Source organism: Gracilinanus agilis, chromosome 6, assembly GCF_016433145.1.
Source record: "Gracilinanus agilis isolate LMUSP501 chromosome 6, AgileGrace, whole genome shotgun sequence".
NCBI classification, from domain to species: domain Eukaryota; kingdom Metazoa; phylum Chordata; class Mammalia; order Didelphimorphia; family Didelphidae; genus Gracilinanus; species Gracilinanus agilis.
This window is the reverse complement of record NC_058135.1, coordinates 193911994-193930293: the sequence shown is the minus strand read 5'-3', so window position 1 is coordinate 193930293 and position 18300 is coordinate 193911994. Positions and strand designations below refer to the sequence as shown.

The following is an 18300-nucleotide window of genomic DNA, read 5'->3' as shown; positions in this document are numbered from 1 at the left end:
AACATGGGGACAGTCTATCAGTTGTTCCTCATTCTCACTATGTGATTGGCCCATTGTTTTTTCTCTGGTCAGACATTTTTTCTGTTCATTAGACTTGAAGGGACTACAAATATTATTTTCTTTATTATACAGATTAAGATTCTGAGATGCAGAGAGATGAAGTTCTTGCCCTCATACCTACTAAGCAGAAGCTAGAAAGACTCTCAGACACCATCTTAATCCAACTGAACTTTCAAGAATTTCTGTAACATGTTCAAATGTACACATTTAAGAGTGGGACTTGAACCTGTGTTTTCCTGACTCCTAAATCAGTTTGCTTTCCTTTTCTCATATTGCCTAAGACGGTCCCTCCAGCTCTAAGTAAATAATCTAATTGGATATAAGTTAATATGTAATGTTATATAATAGTGATAATTTTAATTATAATAACAATAAAATAGACTAACAAGAGTGTCTGCAGATCTACATTAAAAGATAGTTTACAGGGGCAGCTGGGTAGCTCAGTGGATTGAGAGCCAGGCCTAGAGATGGGAGGTCCTAGGTTCAAATCCGGCCTCAGACACTTCCCAGCTGTGTGACCCTGGGCAAGTCACTTGACCCCCATTGCCTACCCTTACCACTCTTCCACCTATAAGTCAATACACAGAAGTTAAGGGTTTAAAAAAAAAAGATAGTTTACCACTACATTTGTAAGCTGCCTGGCTGTTGTGATCTGTATAAAATGGGACAAATTTACACACTAGGGTAAAACTTAAAGGACTTCCACTTTGATCATACCACTATGTCAAACATCATGTTTGTGATAAACACAAATAGGGTCCCCTTTCACTTTTTTTTAACCTTTGCCTTTGGTTCCAAGGCAGAAGAGCAGTAAGGGCTAGCCAATGGGCATTAAGTGACTTGCCCAGGGTCCCTCTAGGAAGTGTCTGAGGCCAGATTTGAAGCCAGGACCGCCTATTTATAGCCCTGGCTCTCTACTCTATCCACTGAGTCACCAACTTGTACCCTTCCTTGCACTTTTGATGGATCCCTACAGAAAAAAAAAACCAACCTCATAGTGGGGGGGGGGGGGGGGGGGAGGGCAGTGAGGGAATAATGAAAGATGCCAAAGAATTACAAAAGCTCTATCTAGAATGACTCCTTAGGGAATCACAGTATGTTCAAGGAGAAGATACAGCAAGAATCCATTCTAGAAACACAAAACCAGAACACACACACACATATGTAACACATGTGCACACACGAATTTCTAAAGCAGGTGACTGAAGGAAGTCTAGTGTTGGAGAGAGACACAATGTAATGGAAAGAATAAAACAGCCAGAAATATATTTATATGTCTGAAGAATGGCTTGTATATGTCCATCTCCAGCAAAAGAACTGATCAATAGAAATAAGACACAGTTTTATATATCTAACCTTTTATTTTTTAATCAAATGATGCTAGCTAGGTAACCTAGAGGAACTCACTTCATTTCTCTGAGTCTTGGTTTTCTCATTTGCAAAATGGGGAAAATACTTGCTTTACATACTTCATAAGATTCTGATGAAGAAGGTACTTTGTCCTCCTCAAATCTCTATTGGAATGGGAGTTATAGGACTTCTCAGTCAACCTGAAGGCTTGTTCTTGCCTTCAGAGAAATCCCTGATGATACTTCTTTACCAACAAGTGTTTGCTCAAATGTAAAAGAGGGCTAATAACATTGCATGATTTAACTCATGGGATTCATTTTGAGGAAAACTCTTTATACATTGCAAAACACCAATATCAGTTGTAGTAATTGATAGCTATTGATGCTATGATGAGGTTTCTGTGAGGGGATTCTTCTTCCATATTTCTGATTCTAACCAGCTTGAGGTCATTTCATGTTTCCAAGCTTCCACTTTCTTACCTGTAAAATGGGGCTAATACTACTACTTTCCTCAGAGGTTTGACAGGAGGAAAGTGGTTTTTGAACTTTAAAGGGCTTTATAAATGAATTGCTATTGTAAATTAGTTTATAATGGACTAAATTGCCAATGTAATTAATTGTCCCTGCTTAGAAGTGATGTGGCTGGAGTACCCCAACTACTTAAAAAGAAGACCGGTATTGTTAAATAAGATTGGGCTATAAACTCCTATAAGTATATTCTTTTCTTTCTTCCCACAAGGATGGAAACCTAGTGTTCTTGAGCCTGCCAAAAGATCAAATCTTTAGTCCTCAGACAATGTTGGCAAAACTTAGTCACATCTAAGTTGGTCCAGACACCCTAACCCACAGCAGGGTTGGACTTTGGCAAAACTCATGCTTGCCACACCTTCTCCCTGGCCCTTAGCCACATAATCTTGACCATGGCTTTCTATGTATAGGGAACACTCAATAATTCCACGATGTTATTTACTATTTGTCCAGTATCGATTCTCAGATACTTCATCTATAAAATGAGTGGGTTAGCACCTTACTCTCCCCAAAATACTCTTTGATACAGTGACACTGGCCTCTTGCCTGTTCTACAAACAAGACACTCCATCTCTGGCTATGCCTGGAAAGCTATCCCTCATTTTCTCCAACAACTGACATCCCTGGCTTCTTTTAAGTCCCAATTAAAATCCCACCTTCTACAGAAAGTGTATCCTCACTCTTACAAATGCTCGTACTTTCCCTCTCAATTATTTCCTAACAATCCTTATATAGCTTGCTCTGAATGATTTGTTTACACATTGTTGTCCCTCCTTATATACTGAGCTCCCTGAGGGCAGGAATTGTTCTTTGCTCCTTTTTTGTATCCCCAAGGCTTAGCATAGTAGGTGGTTCATAGTATTAACTAGTTAACTAGATAATCTCTAAAGTTCTCCCTGCTCTATAACTCACAAAACCAAAATCCTTTTGGTTTTCTCCCAAATTGACCAATCACTCTGAATCCTCAAGTCACCCTAATATTTTCATGCCTAAAAAGCTTTCCTTGAACTACAAGCCCCTTATACATCACTGTGAGATTAGTTTTTCTAATACAAATCACAAATCTTCAACAACTCCCCAAATCCTATCATATAAAATTCAAGCTTTAAGGTCTTTAGCCTGTTATTTGAGATCCGTGAGGATGGAACTCCTTCCCACCTTCACCTACTCATTTCATGCCCTCCCTGCTCATGTACATTGCCCTCCACTTAACTCTACTACTCACCATTGACTAAACATGTGTTGGCTATTTAAGGTTCTGACCATGATCCTGTGCTTCCTCTAGTTAACCCCTTTGCCCATGCCTTTGTTGAAATCCCACTTCAACACCTAACTCCAATGATATCTATTCTATGACACATTCACTGCTAAAAGTGATTTCTGGTGCTGTTATGCATAGTGCCTGCACATGGTAATCAGTTAATAAATGCTTGTTAACAGATTGATTTTTCCTTTCTCTAATTTCAGAGCATACTGTTCCTGCAGATGTACTTTTCATGTTTTTATTTGTGCATAATTTCTTATTTTTTCCTATTTAGTTTTAAGTTTTTTTGGAGGCAAAGACTTTGTCTTACCTCCTCCTTTCTAGCTCCTCCTTCCATAACAGTCTTACTCTGATGTCTCATTTTGATATTGAGATGACCCAGGTTCGGCCAACTGAGAAAAAGCTCTTGCAGGTTCTGCTAAACTGTAAAAAAATTTGCATATGGCCTCAGCAGCAAAATGTGTCTGCTATCCAAGGACCAGTCTAGCTAAGTTTGGAGAAGCTCATTAGCAGAAGGTTAGCCTCTGGGGGAATGAATTCTTTTGATGGTGTCCAATGAAACAGATAAAAATAAAAATGGCTCCCTGAACTTAACATAGGTTTAATAAAAGCACATAGGAAGCACTTCAATGTTTGTTAAATGGATGCATAAATGAAAGAGTGAATGAATAAATGAATGACTTCACTAATTAATGCCAAAAGGGTCCCTCGCCAAGAGGAACTAGAATTATGATAAATTCTTTTGTTAGACTTATCAATTCAGCCAAAATCCATTTTCTTCTGAATTCGAGTATAAATATAAATCTACTAATTTAAGAGGGCAAAAACTATATATTTTTATAAAAGTTCTAGCTCTAGCAAACCATTACACTAAGAGTTTGGTCATAATTAAAATTGCCAAGATTCATTTATCCTCTGCATGATGTGAGAAGCACTTAAATCCTGCCATGTAAATCCCTCCAGTGCAAGTCTGTGATAACCAAACAGAATCAGATGGCCATTTGTTCCCAGGTTTGATTCAGTTCTTAGTGGAACAGGAGTCAAAAAACTCATGTCTCAAATTATAACAAATATAGAAGAGTAAGTAGAATGACAATGTGCATGAATAAATTTGATTCATATATATAATATATTTGTAATGTCTGCATGTGAATGCAAGTGCATATAAGTATTAACTTTCCCCTCATTGTGAATATACCTAAGTGTTATATCACAAATATGGATGAGTAGATGAATGCTGATTTATAGATAGACCAATTTAAATTGTCTATCATTTAGAATGTCATGTAGAATCACCATAGACAGCTGAAATCGACCTTGGAGAACATCTATAATAGTTCCACATCCTCTTTTATAGGTGGGGAAAACAAATCTCAAAAAGTAGAAGTACTTTGTCCAAGATCATCTAGTGCCATTCAAAATCCTCAGATTGTTGCCTTCGCTATCACAACCAAGGCTTTGTCCAGCCAAGGGAGAATAGACAACCTAGTTATGAGATCTCTTAAAGCCTTTCTAATACAGAAAACCCAAATTCTCCAACTCGAGAATTAAATTCTGAATATATGGACACAAATAATTCCAATGAAGAAGTGTGTGGATCCACAGGGTACTCAGTGAACAGCTTAGATTTTTAGAAGATAGGTATAGAAGATAAAAACAAAGGCAGGTAATAAGAGAATGATTAAAAAAATACAAGAATAGTGTTGAAATCATTGAAGCTCAGAAGAAAATGAGATTGGCATTAAATGCAATAGACAACCAAAAAGGACTTTTAAAAACTATGTTGGAAGCAAGAACAAGACCAAAGAAGGGATTGATCCATTGCTTGGTGTACATGGGTTGGTAATGATGAATGGAAGGAAAAAGAGCAGAATTATTCAACTTTTATTTCATTTCTGTATTCCCTAACAAGGATATTCAGATTAAAATGTTAGAAAAATGGTTACAGGCAACTGAAATCCAAGATAAGTAGAGAGACTATGGTAAGAGAGGACCGAACTGTCTTCAATGAGTTCAAGTTACCAGGTCCAATGAATAACATCCCAGGTTACTGAAAGAAATGGCAGATGTGACTGCTGAGCCTTTGTCAGTGACCTTTAAAAACTGTGGAGAATGAGTGAGGTGCCACAGTGCCTGGAGAAGGGAAAATGTTAACCTGTTTTTCAAAAAGTGAAAAGGTTAGAATCTTCAGACTACAGGCCAGTAAGTTTGGCTCTGATTCCTGGGAAAATTCCAGAATGTATTATTAAAAGAATGGATTGTAAGCATTTAGAAAGCTAGTAAGTAGTAATTGCTAAAACCAGAAGAGAAACTTAATTAAGAACAGATCAATGGAGACAGCTAGGAAGCTCAGTAGCTAGAGAGCCAGGCCTGGAGATGGGAGGTCCTGGGTTCAAATCTAACCTCAGATACTTCCTAACTATGTGACCCTGGGCAAGTCACTTAACTCCCATTGCTCAAGCCTTACTGCTCTTCTGCCTTGGAACCAATAATCAGTATGGATTCTAAGACAGAATGTAACATTATTAAAAAAAACTGATTCGTGGCATAGAGTAGTGGAAAGAACATTGGATTTGGAGTCATAGAACCTGGATTTGAATCCTAGCTCTATTACTAGTGACTTTGGTGGAGCTACTTATTCTTTCTAGTCTTAGTATCTTCACCTATAGACTAAAGGAGTTGTACTCAAGAATCTGTAGGGTCTCTTTCAACCCTTATTCAATAACTTTATGAACATCATTTTCTTTTTCACCAGAGTTGCTAGCCTAGTAAATCAGGAGAAAGCTATGGATAAACTTGCCTTTGTTTCAGTAAGATATTTGATAAAGAATCCAATGCCATCTTTGAGGATGATGTGGAGAGATATGGGCTAAGTACAGTAAGGATTGTCCACAATTAACTAAAGAATATTTTTGAAGAATAATCAATATCATATTGGATGGATTCTAATAAGGTGTCCTGAGGATTGCCCTGTACCATATAAAAATAGTTCTAGTGCTATGTACCTTTCAATGACCTGAAGACATAGGTGGCATGCTCACCAAATCTGCAGAAGATACTAAGTCAGGAGGGGCAGTTTACAGGTTGAACAACAGGGCAATTAAAAGTCTAATTAACGTCTTGGGCTGGATTGATGATCAGAATCAAATGAGATATAGTATCAGGAATTGGTATCAGGAAAGATGTAGGATTTAATCTTATATCTGAGATTGTGTAGCTCTATGACTATGAGTTAGTTTCTCAGAGTCTTGGCTCCATATTCTGTAAAACAGCATTTCTGTAAGGATTAAATAAGGTGATATATATACATATACATGTATACACACATATATATAGTGCTTTGCCAACTTTTAAGTGCTACATAAATAGCTACTCTTATTGTTCATAGTAGTAGTAGTTAATAATAAATAGTATTTAACAGTAGAAAGTCCTACCCTTGGGTTAAAAACAGTTGTTTAATTATAGTGAAACTAACCTTATTATATAATAGGAAAAGGGATGTTTGCTTGTAGGTGATTCTGTGAGTATAGTGCCCAAGACAAGGGGTTTGAAAACCCTGTTTTATTCTTCCCCATTATATATACCTCTGAAAAATTCTTTTCAGTTTTGGATGTCATATTGACAAATGATAACACATTAGAAGAGAGAACCAGATTAGGACAGAATAAGAGAACAATTGAAAGATCTTGGAATGCTTTAATTTGGGGAAGAGTTTAAAGGCTATAAGGTACCTGTTTTCAATTATTTGGTAGCTCCTTTTTTTTTCTTGGCCCCTGAGGGCAATACTAGGAGCTTGATGGAGAGCCATATTTTGCCACTATGAAAAGGAAACTTCCTAACAATTAAGGTTGGTCCAAACTGGCATAGAAAGCATCAATAGTGGCAAGTCACTTTATTCCATTATCCACTAGAGCTGTTCAACAGGAGACTCGACAGTCACTTGACAGGGAGGTCCTAGAAAGGATTCTTAGACAGATGTGTTGGACATAATAAATATCTCTGAGATTCTATTTTTCTTAAATTGTGGATCCTCAAGCTCTTTATAGGTTTTTAACATTTGTTTTAGAAGGATAATCATCAGGTCAGGTCCCTTCAAAATCCCATTGCTAGCATCCCTCTTTCAAAATTCTTAACAAATATTCAAGGAACATTCACTTTGGGCATGAAAATAATCAACTCCACTTTATTCTGGGAAGGAAAGAAGAGCTAGACCATTGGCTGAGAGAAAAGGGGGACTTTTTCTTCCCAAAGATTTGCTGCCCAAATGCTACAATCAAATTTAACCCTGCCATTGGGAAGGATGGAGGGTAGAGGAAGGGATATTTAATCATTTTTATTTATAGTCTCAGAAGAGATTCATAGCTTTAAACTGGGGAGAAGCTTGAGACATCACATACCGATCTATTCATCCTACCCCCCGATTTGAAATCAAAGAGATGAAGTAAAATGTTCTGAAATAGTGATCAACAGTGCCTAGAAACATAGAATGCTAGGATAATAAACTTAAATTTACTAGAAGGTACCTTAGAAATTAACTAGTTCAATCCCTTGACTTTATAGCTGGGAAAACTGAGGCTTGGTGATGTCAAGGGATTTGCTCCAACATTACTCAGTTAATGAGTGACCAAATATGAATTCTAACATGAATTAGGATCCATTTCTCCCAACTCCTAGTCTAGGGCTCTTTCCATTGTACCACACTGCCTCAAAATGAGGATGATTGTTTCAGTTTTTGACCTTTGCCCAGTCAAATTTCATTCATCATTTAAAGTCCAATTCGAGTCCTTATTTTCATCATGAACTATTTCAGTTTACACTAATTTCTCCCTTCCCTGATCTCCTAACTACTAAACAATTTAGCACTTAATTATATTTTCCATTATTCTCTTAATATTTCATATGTGTCAACATCTTTTCTTAAATATGGTGTCCAGAAATGAACAAAAATGGTCTATCCAGAGCAGGGTTTTGTTCAGGACACTACGCTTCTATTGATATTGTCAGATCAAATTAACTTTCTTTCAGCCAGTATCACAAGATAGATATATTTGGTAGATACTACTGTGTGGCTGGTTTGTAGCAGGCACTGATCTCAGTTTCAGAAACAGCCTACAGTTCTCTGCAAACCCCTGAAATGGGGCGAAGCGGAGATCAGTGGCTGGAATCTTCTAATTTGTCTCTCATTTGTAAAACCGAAAAAGTTCTTCATTGCATTGCAATTTAGTTGGTTAAAATGGAGCCAGGCAGAAATACCATTCAACAGAACAGACTGACCTACATGAGGAAGGGAAGAACATTTCTCCCTCCTTTCCTAGTGGTTGGAGAACTATTATACCTTGACATTTATCTTTTCGCCACTGCATAAGGGAAGGCAGTGTCACTGTCAGCACATAATTTTGAAAATTTCAAGAGAAATTCTTCCCTTCTTCCCTTCCTCTTTCCCACTGCTTTCATTAAGGCTGGTATTAAGGACAAACATGGCCATAGGGTAAATTCATTTGGCCAAGTGCCTCATGTCCAGTTTTACTACTGAATATTTGCTCTAGAAAGAGAGACAAGGAGAGGCCAGTTCCCTTGAAACTCTCTAATTCTGCTAAATATCTTAATCTGATGGACACAAGACTGTCGGAACAATACATTTCTATTTATTTACATGCAATATTATTCTTTATTGCTAAAAATTAGTCATAAAAAAGACATTTCAAGTAGAACCTACTCCTGAATCCCACTGAAACATTGTAGCTCAGGCCTTCAGGCAGCAGAAAGAAGGAAAGAGACAATTGTTATTTTATAAATATTAATTTGTTGTCTTAAACAGAAAAGTGCTGGAAAAGGGAAACAAAAACTCATCATTCATTCTTCAACTTCAATCTTTTTATATACATTGAAAAACATTGGGAATTTCACTAAATGCTATTTTCAAAAAATATATATATATTACAATGCCAACATATAAAGAGTGAGGAGCATTTAATTTTTTTCCTCCATACAAATGAGAAGCTTGCATGGCTGGATTAAAACAATGGAATGGAGGGGAGGGGGTGTTGGAGGGAGGAAAGCCACCACAAAGATCCTGCTTTCACTTCCGCAAAAGGTTCTTAGAAGTGGACTATTTACCTCTCAAGGGAGCCCTCACTTTGAATGAGCTATGCTATATATTTTGACACAAAGCCTGAGAAGTTTTTATTGGAAATTTCCAATTATGTATCACTGCTATCCCCAGGCAATCTGATGAAACTATTTGGAGTCAGAGTAAGAAAAGTTATTATTATTATCTGTTACTTACTGGTTAAGGAAATTGATCATTTTTTTCAGTTACTTTGATGGATCTATAGTCTCATCAGTGTGGGCACTCTCACCAACAAGGTAGATAGCCTGCCCATGCCTGCCCATCCCGTGTGACTCTCAGGAGGACATGGATGGAGTTATCATGCATTAGAGGGGAAACAACAGATATGATTAAAGGGTACGAGGGATTGGTTGGTGTAGAAAGGTTAAGTAACTAAAAATATGCATGACTTTGATAGCAGGGAAAAGAAGAGGCGGAATGATAAATATAAGTTTCTTAAGAGGCTAAATGTGAAGGGAACTAGTTGGCGGTGGTCTCGTGAAGGGGGTACTTTTCTCAGATGAACGGGATAAATATAGCTAATTAAAGTGAACAGCATTAGGAGTTTCCTTAGAGAATCTGATTGTGCAAAACCTTCACAGGAAATCCAAGCTTTGAACCTCTTTGGAGAATGGAAGAGAAACACATTGGAGTTTTTGTTGAGAGTCATAGGGGATTGGGGGGGGGGTCGACTGGTTCTTTTTAGGACAAAGGATTGAAGGGAGCACATGCAAGCAATATAAACCATAGTATTTACTGTCAGTAGAAATAGAGCTAGGCTCTCTGAGTGATACAGTTTTCAGTTTCTAACATTGCAAGTAGCCATTAAATATTCTGTATTTCCTCTGGCAACACTAAATACTTTTTGTGTTTACCGCATGACATTTTCCTGTCCTAGACCTGTGATTTACACATCCAAATGCTTTTGTATGTCTCAGCAATGATATTCTTCAAATAAAAGAATATTAAAAAGGTTAAGGCTTCTTATGCAAATGACATGATGGTCACCTAAGAAAATCACTGCAGTCAATAATTTTCATGAAGTTTTTACTCACCCGGGAGACTCCACAAACCCGATACTTCCAAAGTTCTCAATTTTTTCTCCAGCTCTGCCACTCGGTTACCTAGGATTCTGCAAAAGGGCAGAATGTTTTTAGCCAATGGCCTAATAATAGATGACTCAAAGGGTGTTTAACTTATAAGACTGCAGGAAGAAAGGCGCTCTTCTCCCCCTCAAAAACTGACTAGGAACCTTTGGTAAACAACATTTTGAGACATTTATTTATATGATGGTATGACTAATGAAATGCTCAGGTCGATAAGTCAAGCATTTGGGATTTTGTCAATGTGGACAACATTGAAGGCTGTCTATGTCTTTAAAAAAAAGTCTACTATAAACCTCAGAAGGTTTAAGTTTGTTGCTTGCGGAGTCACAGAGCTGATAAGTGTCAGAGGTAGAATGTGAACCTATTTCTTCCTAATTCCACATCGATCACTCTCTCTACTACACCATGCTTTCTTTCAATTGTAAAGTAATGGAATTAATTAATCACTCATAATTTAATTGGATCAGAATCTATAAATCCAAATTTATATACATATTTATCACACACACACACACACACACACACATATATATATAAAACCTATAAATGCACATGTACACAGGTACACTTACATTCTCGGTTGTTTTTTGAGGGAACCTAGACCTTTGAGCTCATCAGTGAAGGGAACTCCAGACTGGAAGTTTACTGGAACTTTAATACTATAGTTGCTTGGAGCACTCAGAGGTAAAGTGGCTTCTTCACCATCTGACACATTGACAAGTCATGCATCATTCACTCCAAAGACACACCTTTGCAGCAAACATTTTGGGATCTCCACCTTTACTTCTGCCCTCCAAACATCTTCAGTGGTAGCATACCATAGGCTCTATAGCTAGAAGAGAGCTTAAACATCATCCAGTCCAAGGATGCTTAACCTGGGGTCCATAGACCCCTAAGGGATCCCTGAATAGATATCAGAGCATCTGTGAACTTGGATGGGAAAAATACATCTTTATTTTCACTAGCCTCTAACTGAAATGAGCATTTTACAGATGGCAAACCTTTTTTATGAGAAGGGATCCATAATGGATCAAGAGACAGCCAAAGGGTTATATAATTCCAAATCCAGTGTTCTTCTTGCTGCCTTACAGTTTCTTTTTCCCCCCTAAACTCTTACTTTCTCTTCTAGTAACAACCCTAATATAGAAGGGCAAGGACTAGGCAATTAGAGTTAAGTGATTTGCCCAAAGTCACACAGCTAGGAAGTGTCTGAGGGCAGATTTGAATTCAAGTCCTCTAGTCTCCAACCCTGTCCCTCTATCCACTAACTACTTAGCTGCTCCTATAGTTTTTTTTTTTTTCTTTTGTGGTTGAATTTGATTTTCACAAACAGGAAAAAAGTTAATCAAAGCCAGATCCTTAGAAAAATAGATTGATGATAAAGCTGTATAATATGGCTTTTGCCCCTGGAACAGGTATATTTAAAAATTAATGAGACTGATTTTCTTGTGTAACTTGTAAACTGACTCTGAAGAATTCTAACAATGTTCTGAACAAATGACCGCCCTGAAATAATTTTTACTGTCACTCAAGAGATTACATTCAAGAACAATTTATTCAGATGTATAATCTCTAGTGATTTTTATCTCATTACTTGATGGTCAGGTCACATAGTTGGTTATTGTCTTTCATACTCAAAGAGGACCAAAAGGATAACACTGGTGATGTCTTTTGACTTGTGTATAAATTGGATTCAAGTGAGGCAAAGTTGCACAGTCATCAGCCTTACTCTCTTATTTAGAGTCATCGAAGTACAATGGCAAGACAAAAGTCAGGGCAACTGATGATAGTCCCAGATGCATTGGATGACCTTGGCATCTTTGATGTCTGACCAAACTCTAAGTGCTCTATAGCACCCACTTCCACTGCCTCCACAGACGTTGAAACACATTTTTTTCACCTGCCCCTTCTACTGGGAGAAGTCTTCAAATGCTTGAACTAGACATCCCCCTAATTCATCGATGGGTTTGAGGCCTTTCAGTTACCCTAAAACTTATTTATCCTGCCTGCCAAGACAGTTTATCAGTCTGCTGTGCCTCTTATAGCTTCTTGGAGCCACAGGTGAGATCTGGGTGGCAGGTAGACCTTTGAGTTCATCAGAGAAGAGAACTCAAGACAAGAAGAAACTCCCTGGTACTAGAAATGTTAGAGAGTTGCTTTAGGCACTAAGAGATTAAGTAACTTGTTCACAGTTTTAGTGTCCAGTATGGATTAAAAGCAGGATATGAACCTGGGACTTTCTTCTCTATGAGGTTGCCCCTTGGTTCACTATCATTTAAATATCCACATTGATTTCCCCTTCCTCCCTCTACAAAAATGGATGGTGACTCAGAAATGACTTAATGATTATCTAATTTTCTTTGATGTGAAAAACAAGAAACCCCAAACCCCAACAACTTGTTTTTGTTTTATTTGGAGGATTTTCCTGAAGCGACTTTAAAAGGAAGTATTTCAACTCCTGTCACAGGAGATTTCAGAAGTACCCAAATTATGCCCCTCCAAATAGCTTCACACTCCAAAGCAAAACAATAAATAAATAAACAAACAAGAGAGATGATTTTGGACTTTTATCTTATTTAGCCTAGATAGATTCGTTGGGTCTTAATTAATATTCCCTTTAGGTGCCTTGAAAAACTCTCTGACTTTGTCATCTATGGTTTCCTTCATCTTGGTACTTAGAGCTTTTTTTCTCCCTTTCCTGAAGTCTTAAATTCTGAATAGTCTTTATCAATTACTTTCAATTTTCACTCCATTTCTTGGGTCTATTCGACTTTCATGTTCCTGACCCTTAAACAAATACCATTCTTAGTAATCTCACTTTCAATATTTTTACTTAGACCTTGAGATCCAAGTTCCCTTTTCACCAACTGATAGGTTTGAGATGCAATCACAAAAATGTTCAATTTGATGCCTGTTTCTTAAGGAGATCAGATAATCTGTAGGTGCTGCCTCTGGGAAACAAAAGATAAGGCTTAACTCTTCTGGCTCCATGGAAGGATGCAGCCAAGTTTCATTTTCTTTTACCTAGTGGCCCATTACTGGCCATTTCTTTCAGCACTGGTAGGAGCTGGAGCCACTGTCCTCTTCGACATTTTTTTTAATGATAAATTTTATAGATGCTTTCTGTTTTTTCACATCACAAGCATTTCCTGATTTACCCCAACACCCACTCTCTGAGACCTCCCTCACAAAAAAGAAAAAAGAGTTAATCAAACTCAGCCAACAGTGACGATGGGACAGTAATTGCTGTGACGTGCACCCATCAGCCCCTGAAAGAAGGGAGGACATTAATATATTTTTAAGAACACTAAATTTCCATGCTATGACTGATTCTTCCTCAGATACTATCTCAATCTACTGGTGGGAGGCTGCATAATAGGAAACAGGACCCAGGGGCTTTTCAGTTTGTGGCTATGACTGTAGCAAACTATTAAAATTTTGTACATATTGGAATAATGGTGCTGATGCCCAGCTGAGTTTAAAGATATACCCCAAGATACTTCAATTTACAAAGAAAATTTCTGGCCTGCTAAATCATGAAAAAAATAATGTAAGCTTTGGGTGATGTCACTGAAATATGGGGATTAGAAGGAAGGTCACAATTCAACTCAGGTCTTCCAGATTTTAAATCTAGTGTTTAGTTATGCTAATGGAGATATAAGAGAGGATCAAAGGCCAGATCTGAACCCAAGTCTTTTTGTCTCCAAGTGCAGTTCTCTACTCTGCACCACCTAGCTGACCAAATTCTGTTGTTAACTATCTTTATGGCTATGGGGAAGCCTTTACAATTTCAGACTTCATTTTCCTTATCTGTAAAATGAATGGTTAAGTAGAAGACCTTTAACATTTCTTTCAGTTCTAAATTTATGATCTTATAATAGTGATGTGTAGGGTTACCAGTGGTGGGGTCTCAGCATTGGTGAAATTAAAAGGTTAAGGCAATGAGTTCTACCTCAGCCCAATTTCAATAGGAAATTTCAAAAAGTAGAACTCAGGGATGCTAGAAAAAAAATGGAGAAAGCACAGGCTATTCCAAATACCACACAAAAAATAGCTTTGGTATAACCCAACCCCAGAGGAGAAAGTTAAGGCTTCCTCCCCAATGGTTTTGATAACAGGGCTTCTAAACTGTTATATTCCAAAACATGGATACCAGTTGGGGAACTGTAAGCTGAGCAAGAACCCCAAATGACCCACATGACTTCACCTGTCACACAATAATATTAAAAGCATCTCACTTTTACATAGTCATCACCCTAAAGACCAGGGGATCATTTCATCCATCCTGCAGCTGGACCTTCTTGGGTATAATCAATCAACTATTATTTTTCTCACTGGAAAGGCACAAATCAAGGGCATATTAAGCTCTACACCAAATACCAGATCTAATATTTTCTTCATAGTTCTCTAAGATGGCTCCATGTTGGACTTGTATCATTTTTAAAAAGCATCTGTTTCAGAGTGGCAAAGAAAAACAATGGATAACTAAGTACCTGAAAACCATAAGGGGCAGCATGAACTCACAGAGAAATACACCTGCACATGAGAGTTTGGCCATTTATTCATTTCACATCTCTGTTTACACCTACACTTAGGTCATTTCCATTAAAATGGCATGACTTTATGATTTCCATTACAAAAGAATAAATCAGTCATGGAATAGCAATGGCAAAACAGTCAAATTCACATTACATTGTTAGCTCTGTCACAATTCCACATGGAATAGTGAAAAGAACATTGCTTTTGGAGTCAGAGGAACAAGGTTCAAATCTTGGCTTTGCAAATTACTGTCTGTGTGACCCCAGGCATGCCACTTGAGTTCTCTGGCCTCACTTTCCCTATTTGTAAAATAAGGGCTTTGGATGAGATGATCTCCAAGTTCTCTTTTTCTAGCTCTTTGTCATTGGGTCATTCCCTATACAGAGAATCCTCTATCCTTTGTTGGATTATCCTCCATGACATACTTTCTAATTGTGGTATTTTCCAAGATTCTATCTTGGGCCCTATTCACTTCCTTTCTTTTCTCATTGATTTACTGGTTACCTATCATCTCTATGCAGTTGAATACCAAATCTAATTTCTTTCTTCTTTTTTTTTTTAAACCTTACCATCCATTCTAGGATCAGCTCTATGACAAACAGGCAAGAGCTAGGCAAATAGGAGTTAGGTGACTTGCCCAGGGTCACACACAGATAGGAAATCTCTAAGGTCAGATTTGAACACAGGACCCCCCCCCAACTCTAGGCTTGGGGCTCTATCTACTGTGCTACCTATCCCCACAATCTTCCCATCTAGTTGCTCTCTTGAAACTCTAGGTCCATGTCATTGTCTGCTAAATGGGCATTTCCAGTTGTATTTCAAATGTATTCCAATTGCATTTCTAATCTCTGTAGGCATTTCCAGTAGAATATTCACTAAACAGAACCTATTATCTATCCCCTACATCCTAACTACCCTTTGAAACTTCAGGACATCATTCCATCTAGTCACTCCATTTTGTAAAGCCAAGGTTCAACTCACTCTCCACTGCACGCATTCATTAACTTGTGGAGTCTTATTGTTTCTACCTCATTGTCTTTCAGGTCCATCCCCTTCTCTTTACTACCTTAGCCTTCTAATTGGCTTTCCTGTCTTCCCTCTCCACTCAAATCCATCCATCACACAATTGCCAAAATGCTTTTTCTAAAGTGTAAGTTTCATTGAGTCACTCCCCTACTCAAGAAACTCTCCTTGTTTCCCATTGCCTTGAGGGTCAAAAATATAAGTTCCATTGCCTGGCATTTAAAGACCCTCATTCCCAATTTGGTTCCAGCTTATTTTCCCAGACTCACATACTACATTCTCTCTCCCACACTCTTCATTCCACTAAGAATTGGCCTTCTTGCTGTTTTTTCCCCACTACAAACCAGATCCTATCTCTATGGCTTTGTACTGGCTGTATTCAATGCCTGGAATGCACTTCCTTCTCATCTTCCTTTTAGAATCCCTTGTGTTCTTCAAAGTTTACCACCTTCTTCAACAGGAAGTCTTCCTTGATCCTCAGTGCTTCTATTATCTTAGGTTGATTTGTCATATACTTATAAATGTACATGTTGCTGTTGCCTGCTGGAGTAGAATATAAGCCCCTTGAAGGCAGGGACTCTTTCACTTTTGTTTTTGTGTCCCTGGTACCTGGCACAAGTTGTCACTTAAAAGCTTTTTAATTGAATAGTACCTCCTTGGTGACCCCAAATTAAAAGTTTGTTGAAAGTGTGAAGGTTTGGAAATTCCAAATATTTAGAGTTGGAACATTAAAACAAAGGATTATAGATTTAAGGTTGGAAGGGACTTTAGAAACAATCTGGTCCAGTATTTTCACTTTAGAGGTGAAGAAATGGGGTCAGAGTAACTAAGTGACTTATTCAAGGTCACTCAGATAGAAAAAGACGGAGCTGGGATTTCAATCCAGGTCCTATTGACTCCAAGTCTACTGTTCCTTCTCTTGCCTCACATGACCTTCCCAGAGCATCAAAAGTTTATTCTCTTGGCTCCTGAATATCAAAAGTACCTCTTCTCATTTCAGAACAAAAGTAATAACAAATGATAGCATTCAGCAAATGAAAATCGATTGGAATTTTAATTTTTGTTGCTTTAAAATTTTGATAGATTAAAATTAAAAAGCAAGAAATCATACTAAAATAGAAGAAAAGAGATGAGAAAAATCCCCTATGGTTCAAAAATAACTGAAATAAAGTATATTTTTGCCAAAGAGAAGGCAACGATAAAAGAACAAATTGCTGCTAGATTAGAAGCTCCTTGAGAGTAGAAGCTATGTCTTATGACAGGAGACCTGGGTTCAAAGAGCAGCTTTCCCATTTACCACTTGTGTGACTTTGGCCTAATCTCCTAATGTCTCTGAATCTCAGGGTTTTTTTTTTAATCTGTAAAATGGAGATAATAGTAATTGGGCCATTTTTCTAATAGAGGTATTTTGAAGGCCTTTTTAAACCTCAAAGAGTTATAGAGATGACAGAATTTCCTCTCCACTTCCCTCTCTTGTCACTGTGTACCATACTTAGCATATAAGAAGTGGTTAATAAATGTTTATTGAATTCATTAGACACAGTTATTGGGGAATCAACTCATTTCTTTCCATGCACAAATGTAGAAGATTCCTATCTTTCTCAGTCCTGCAGCATACAAAGGCAAGGCCAGTAATCTTTTTTATAAAGAAAGCAGTCTCCATTTTACACTTATCTGGCAATGGATACAACATGGATATACATGTGGCATGAATACAAATATAATGAATGAAGTAATACCTATTCCCAGAACGATCTTACTTTCTAAACAGGTGACAAGGTATGGGAACCAAGGACCATTCTGGAATAGTGGGGAGACTTCTTCCCCCCACTTCCCATTAGCACCTTCAGTAATAACACATACAGAAATTTTGCTACTGGGCTTTTATAGGTCATTTCTCCATTTTATTTTAGTTTCTTTTATTTCTTATGAGTTTATGAACTTTCTTTTAGCAAAAATCCCATTACAGCAAATTCCAGTACAAAAAAAGTCACTACATAATGAAAAACATTTTTGTATTTCATTGGCTGCCCTATGAAAACAGATCTCTCTTCATTTGATTATAATTCTCTATAACAAATAATCCTTTGATCCTTATTTATATAACAGTCATCTTTTAAAACATAAGAACATAGTTGAATATCTTTAGATGAAGATTCCTTCTTTCCTTTTTCTCTCATGCCTCTCCTTTCCCTTCCCCTCTCCTTTCTTTCTTCTTCCCTCCTGCTCCCTCTTTCTTTTCCTTCCTTCTTCCCTCCCTCCTTCCCCTCCTCCCTTCTTCCATCTTTTCTCCTTCCTTCCTTCCTTCCTTCCTTTCTTCTT

General features: G+C 37.6%; 1 protein-coding gene across 1 annotated transcript in view; it reads right to left on the bottom strand.

The window, feature by feature from the left end:
- CCDC149 (coiled-coil domain containing 149) overlaps nt 1–18300 on the bottom strand; it is a 73612-nt gene that overhangs the window by 11008 nt on the left and 44304 nt on the right. The window contains exons 8-9 of the mRNA XM_044681756.1: nt 10366–10442; nt 8918–8950 (exon numbers count right to left, since the gene is read on the bottom strand). Of these exons, the coding sequence (XP_044537691.1) occupies nt 8918–8950; nt 10366–10442 (110 nt within the window). The remainder of the gene's footprint in view (nt 1–8917; nt 8951–10365; nt 10443–18300) is intronic.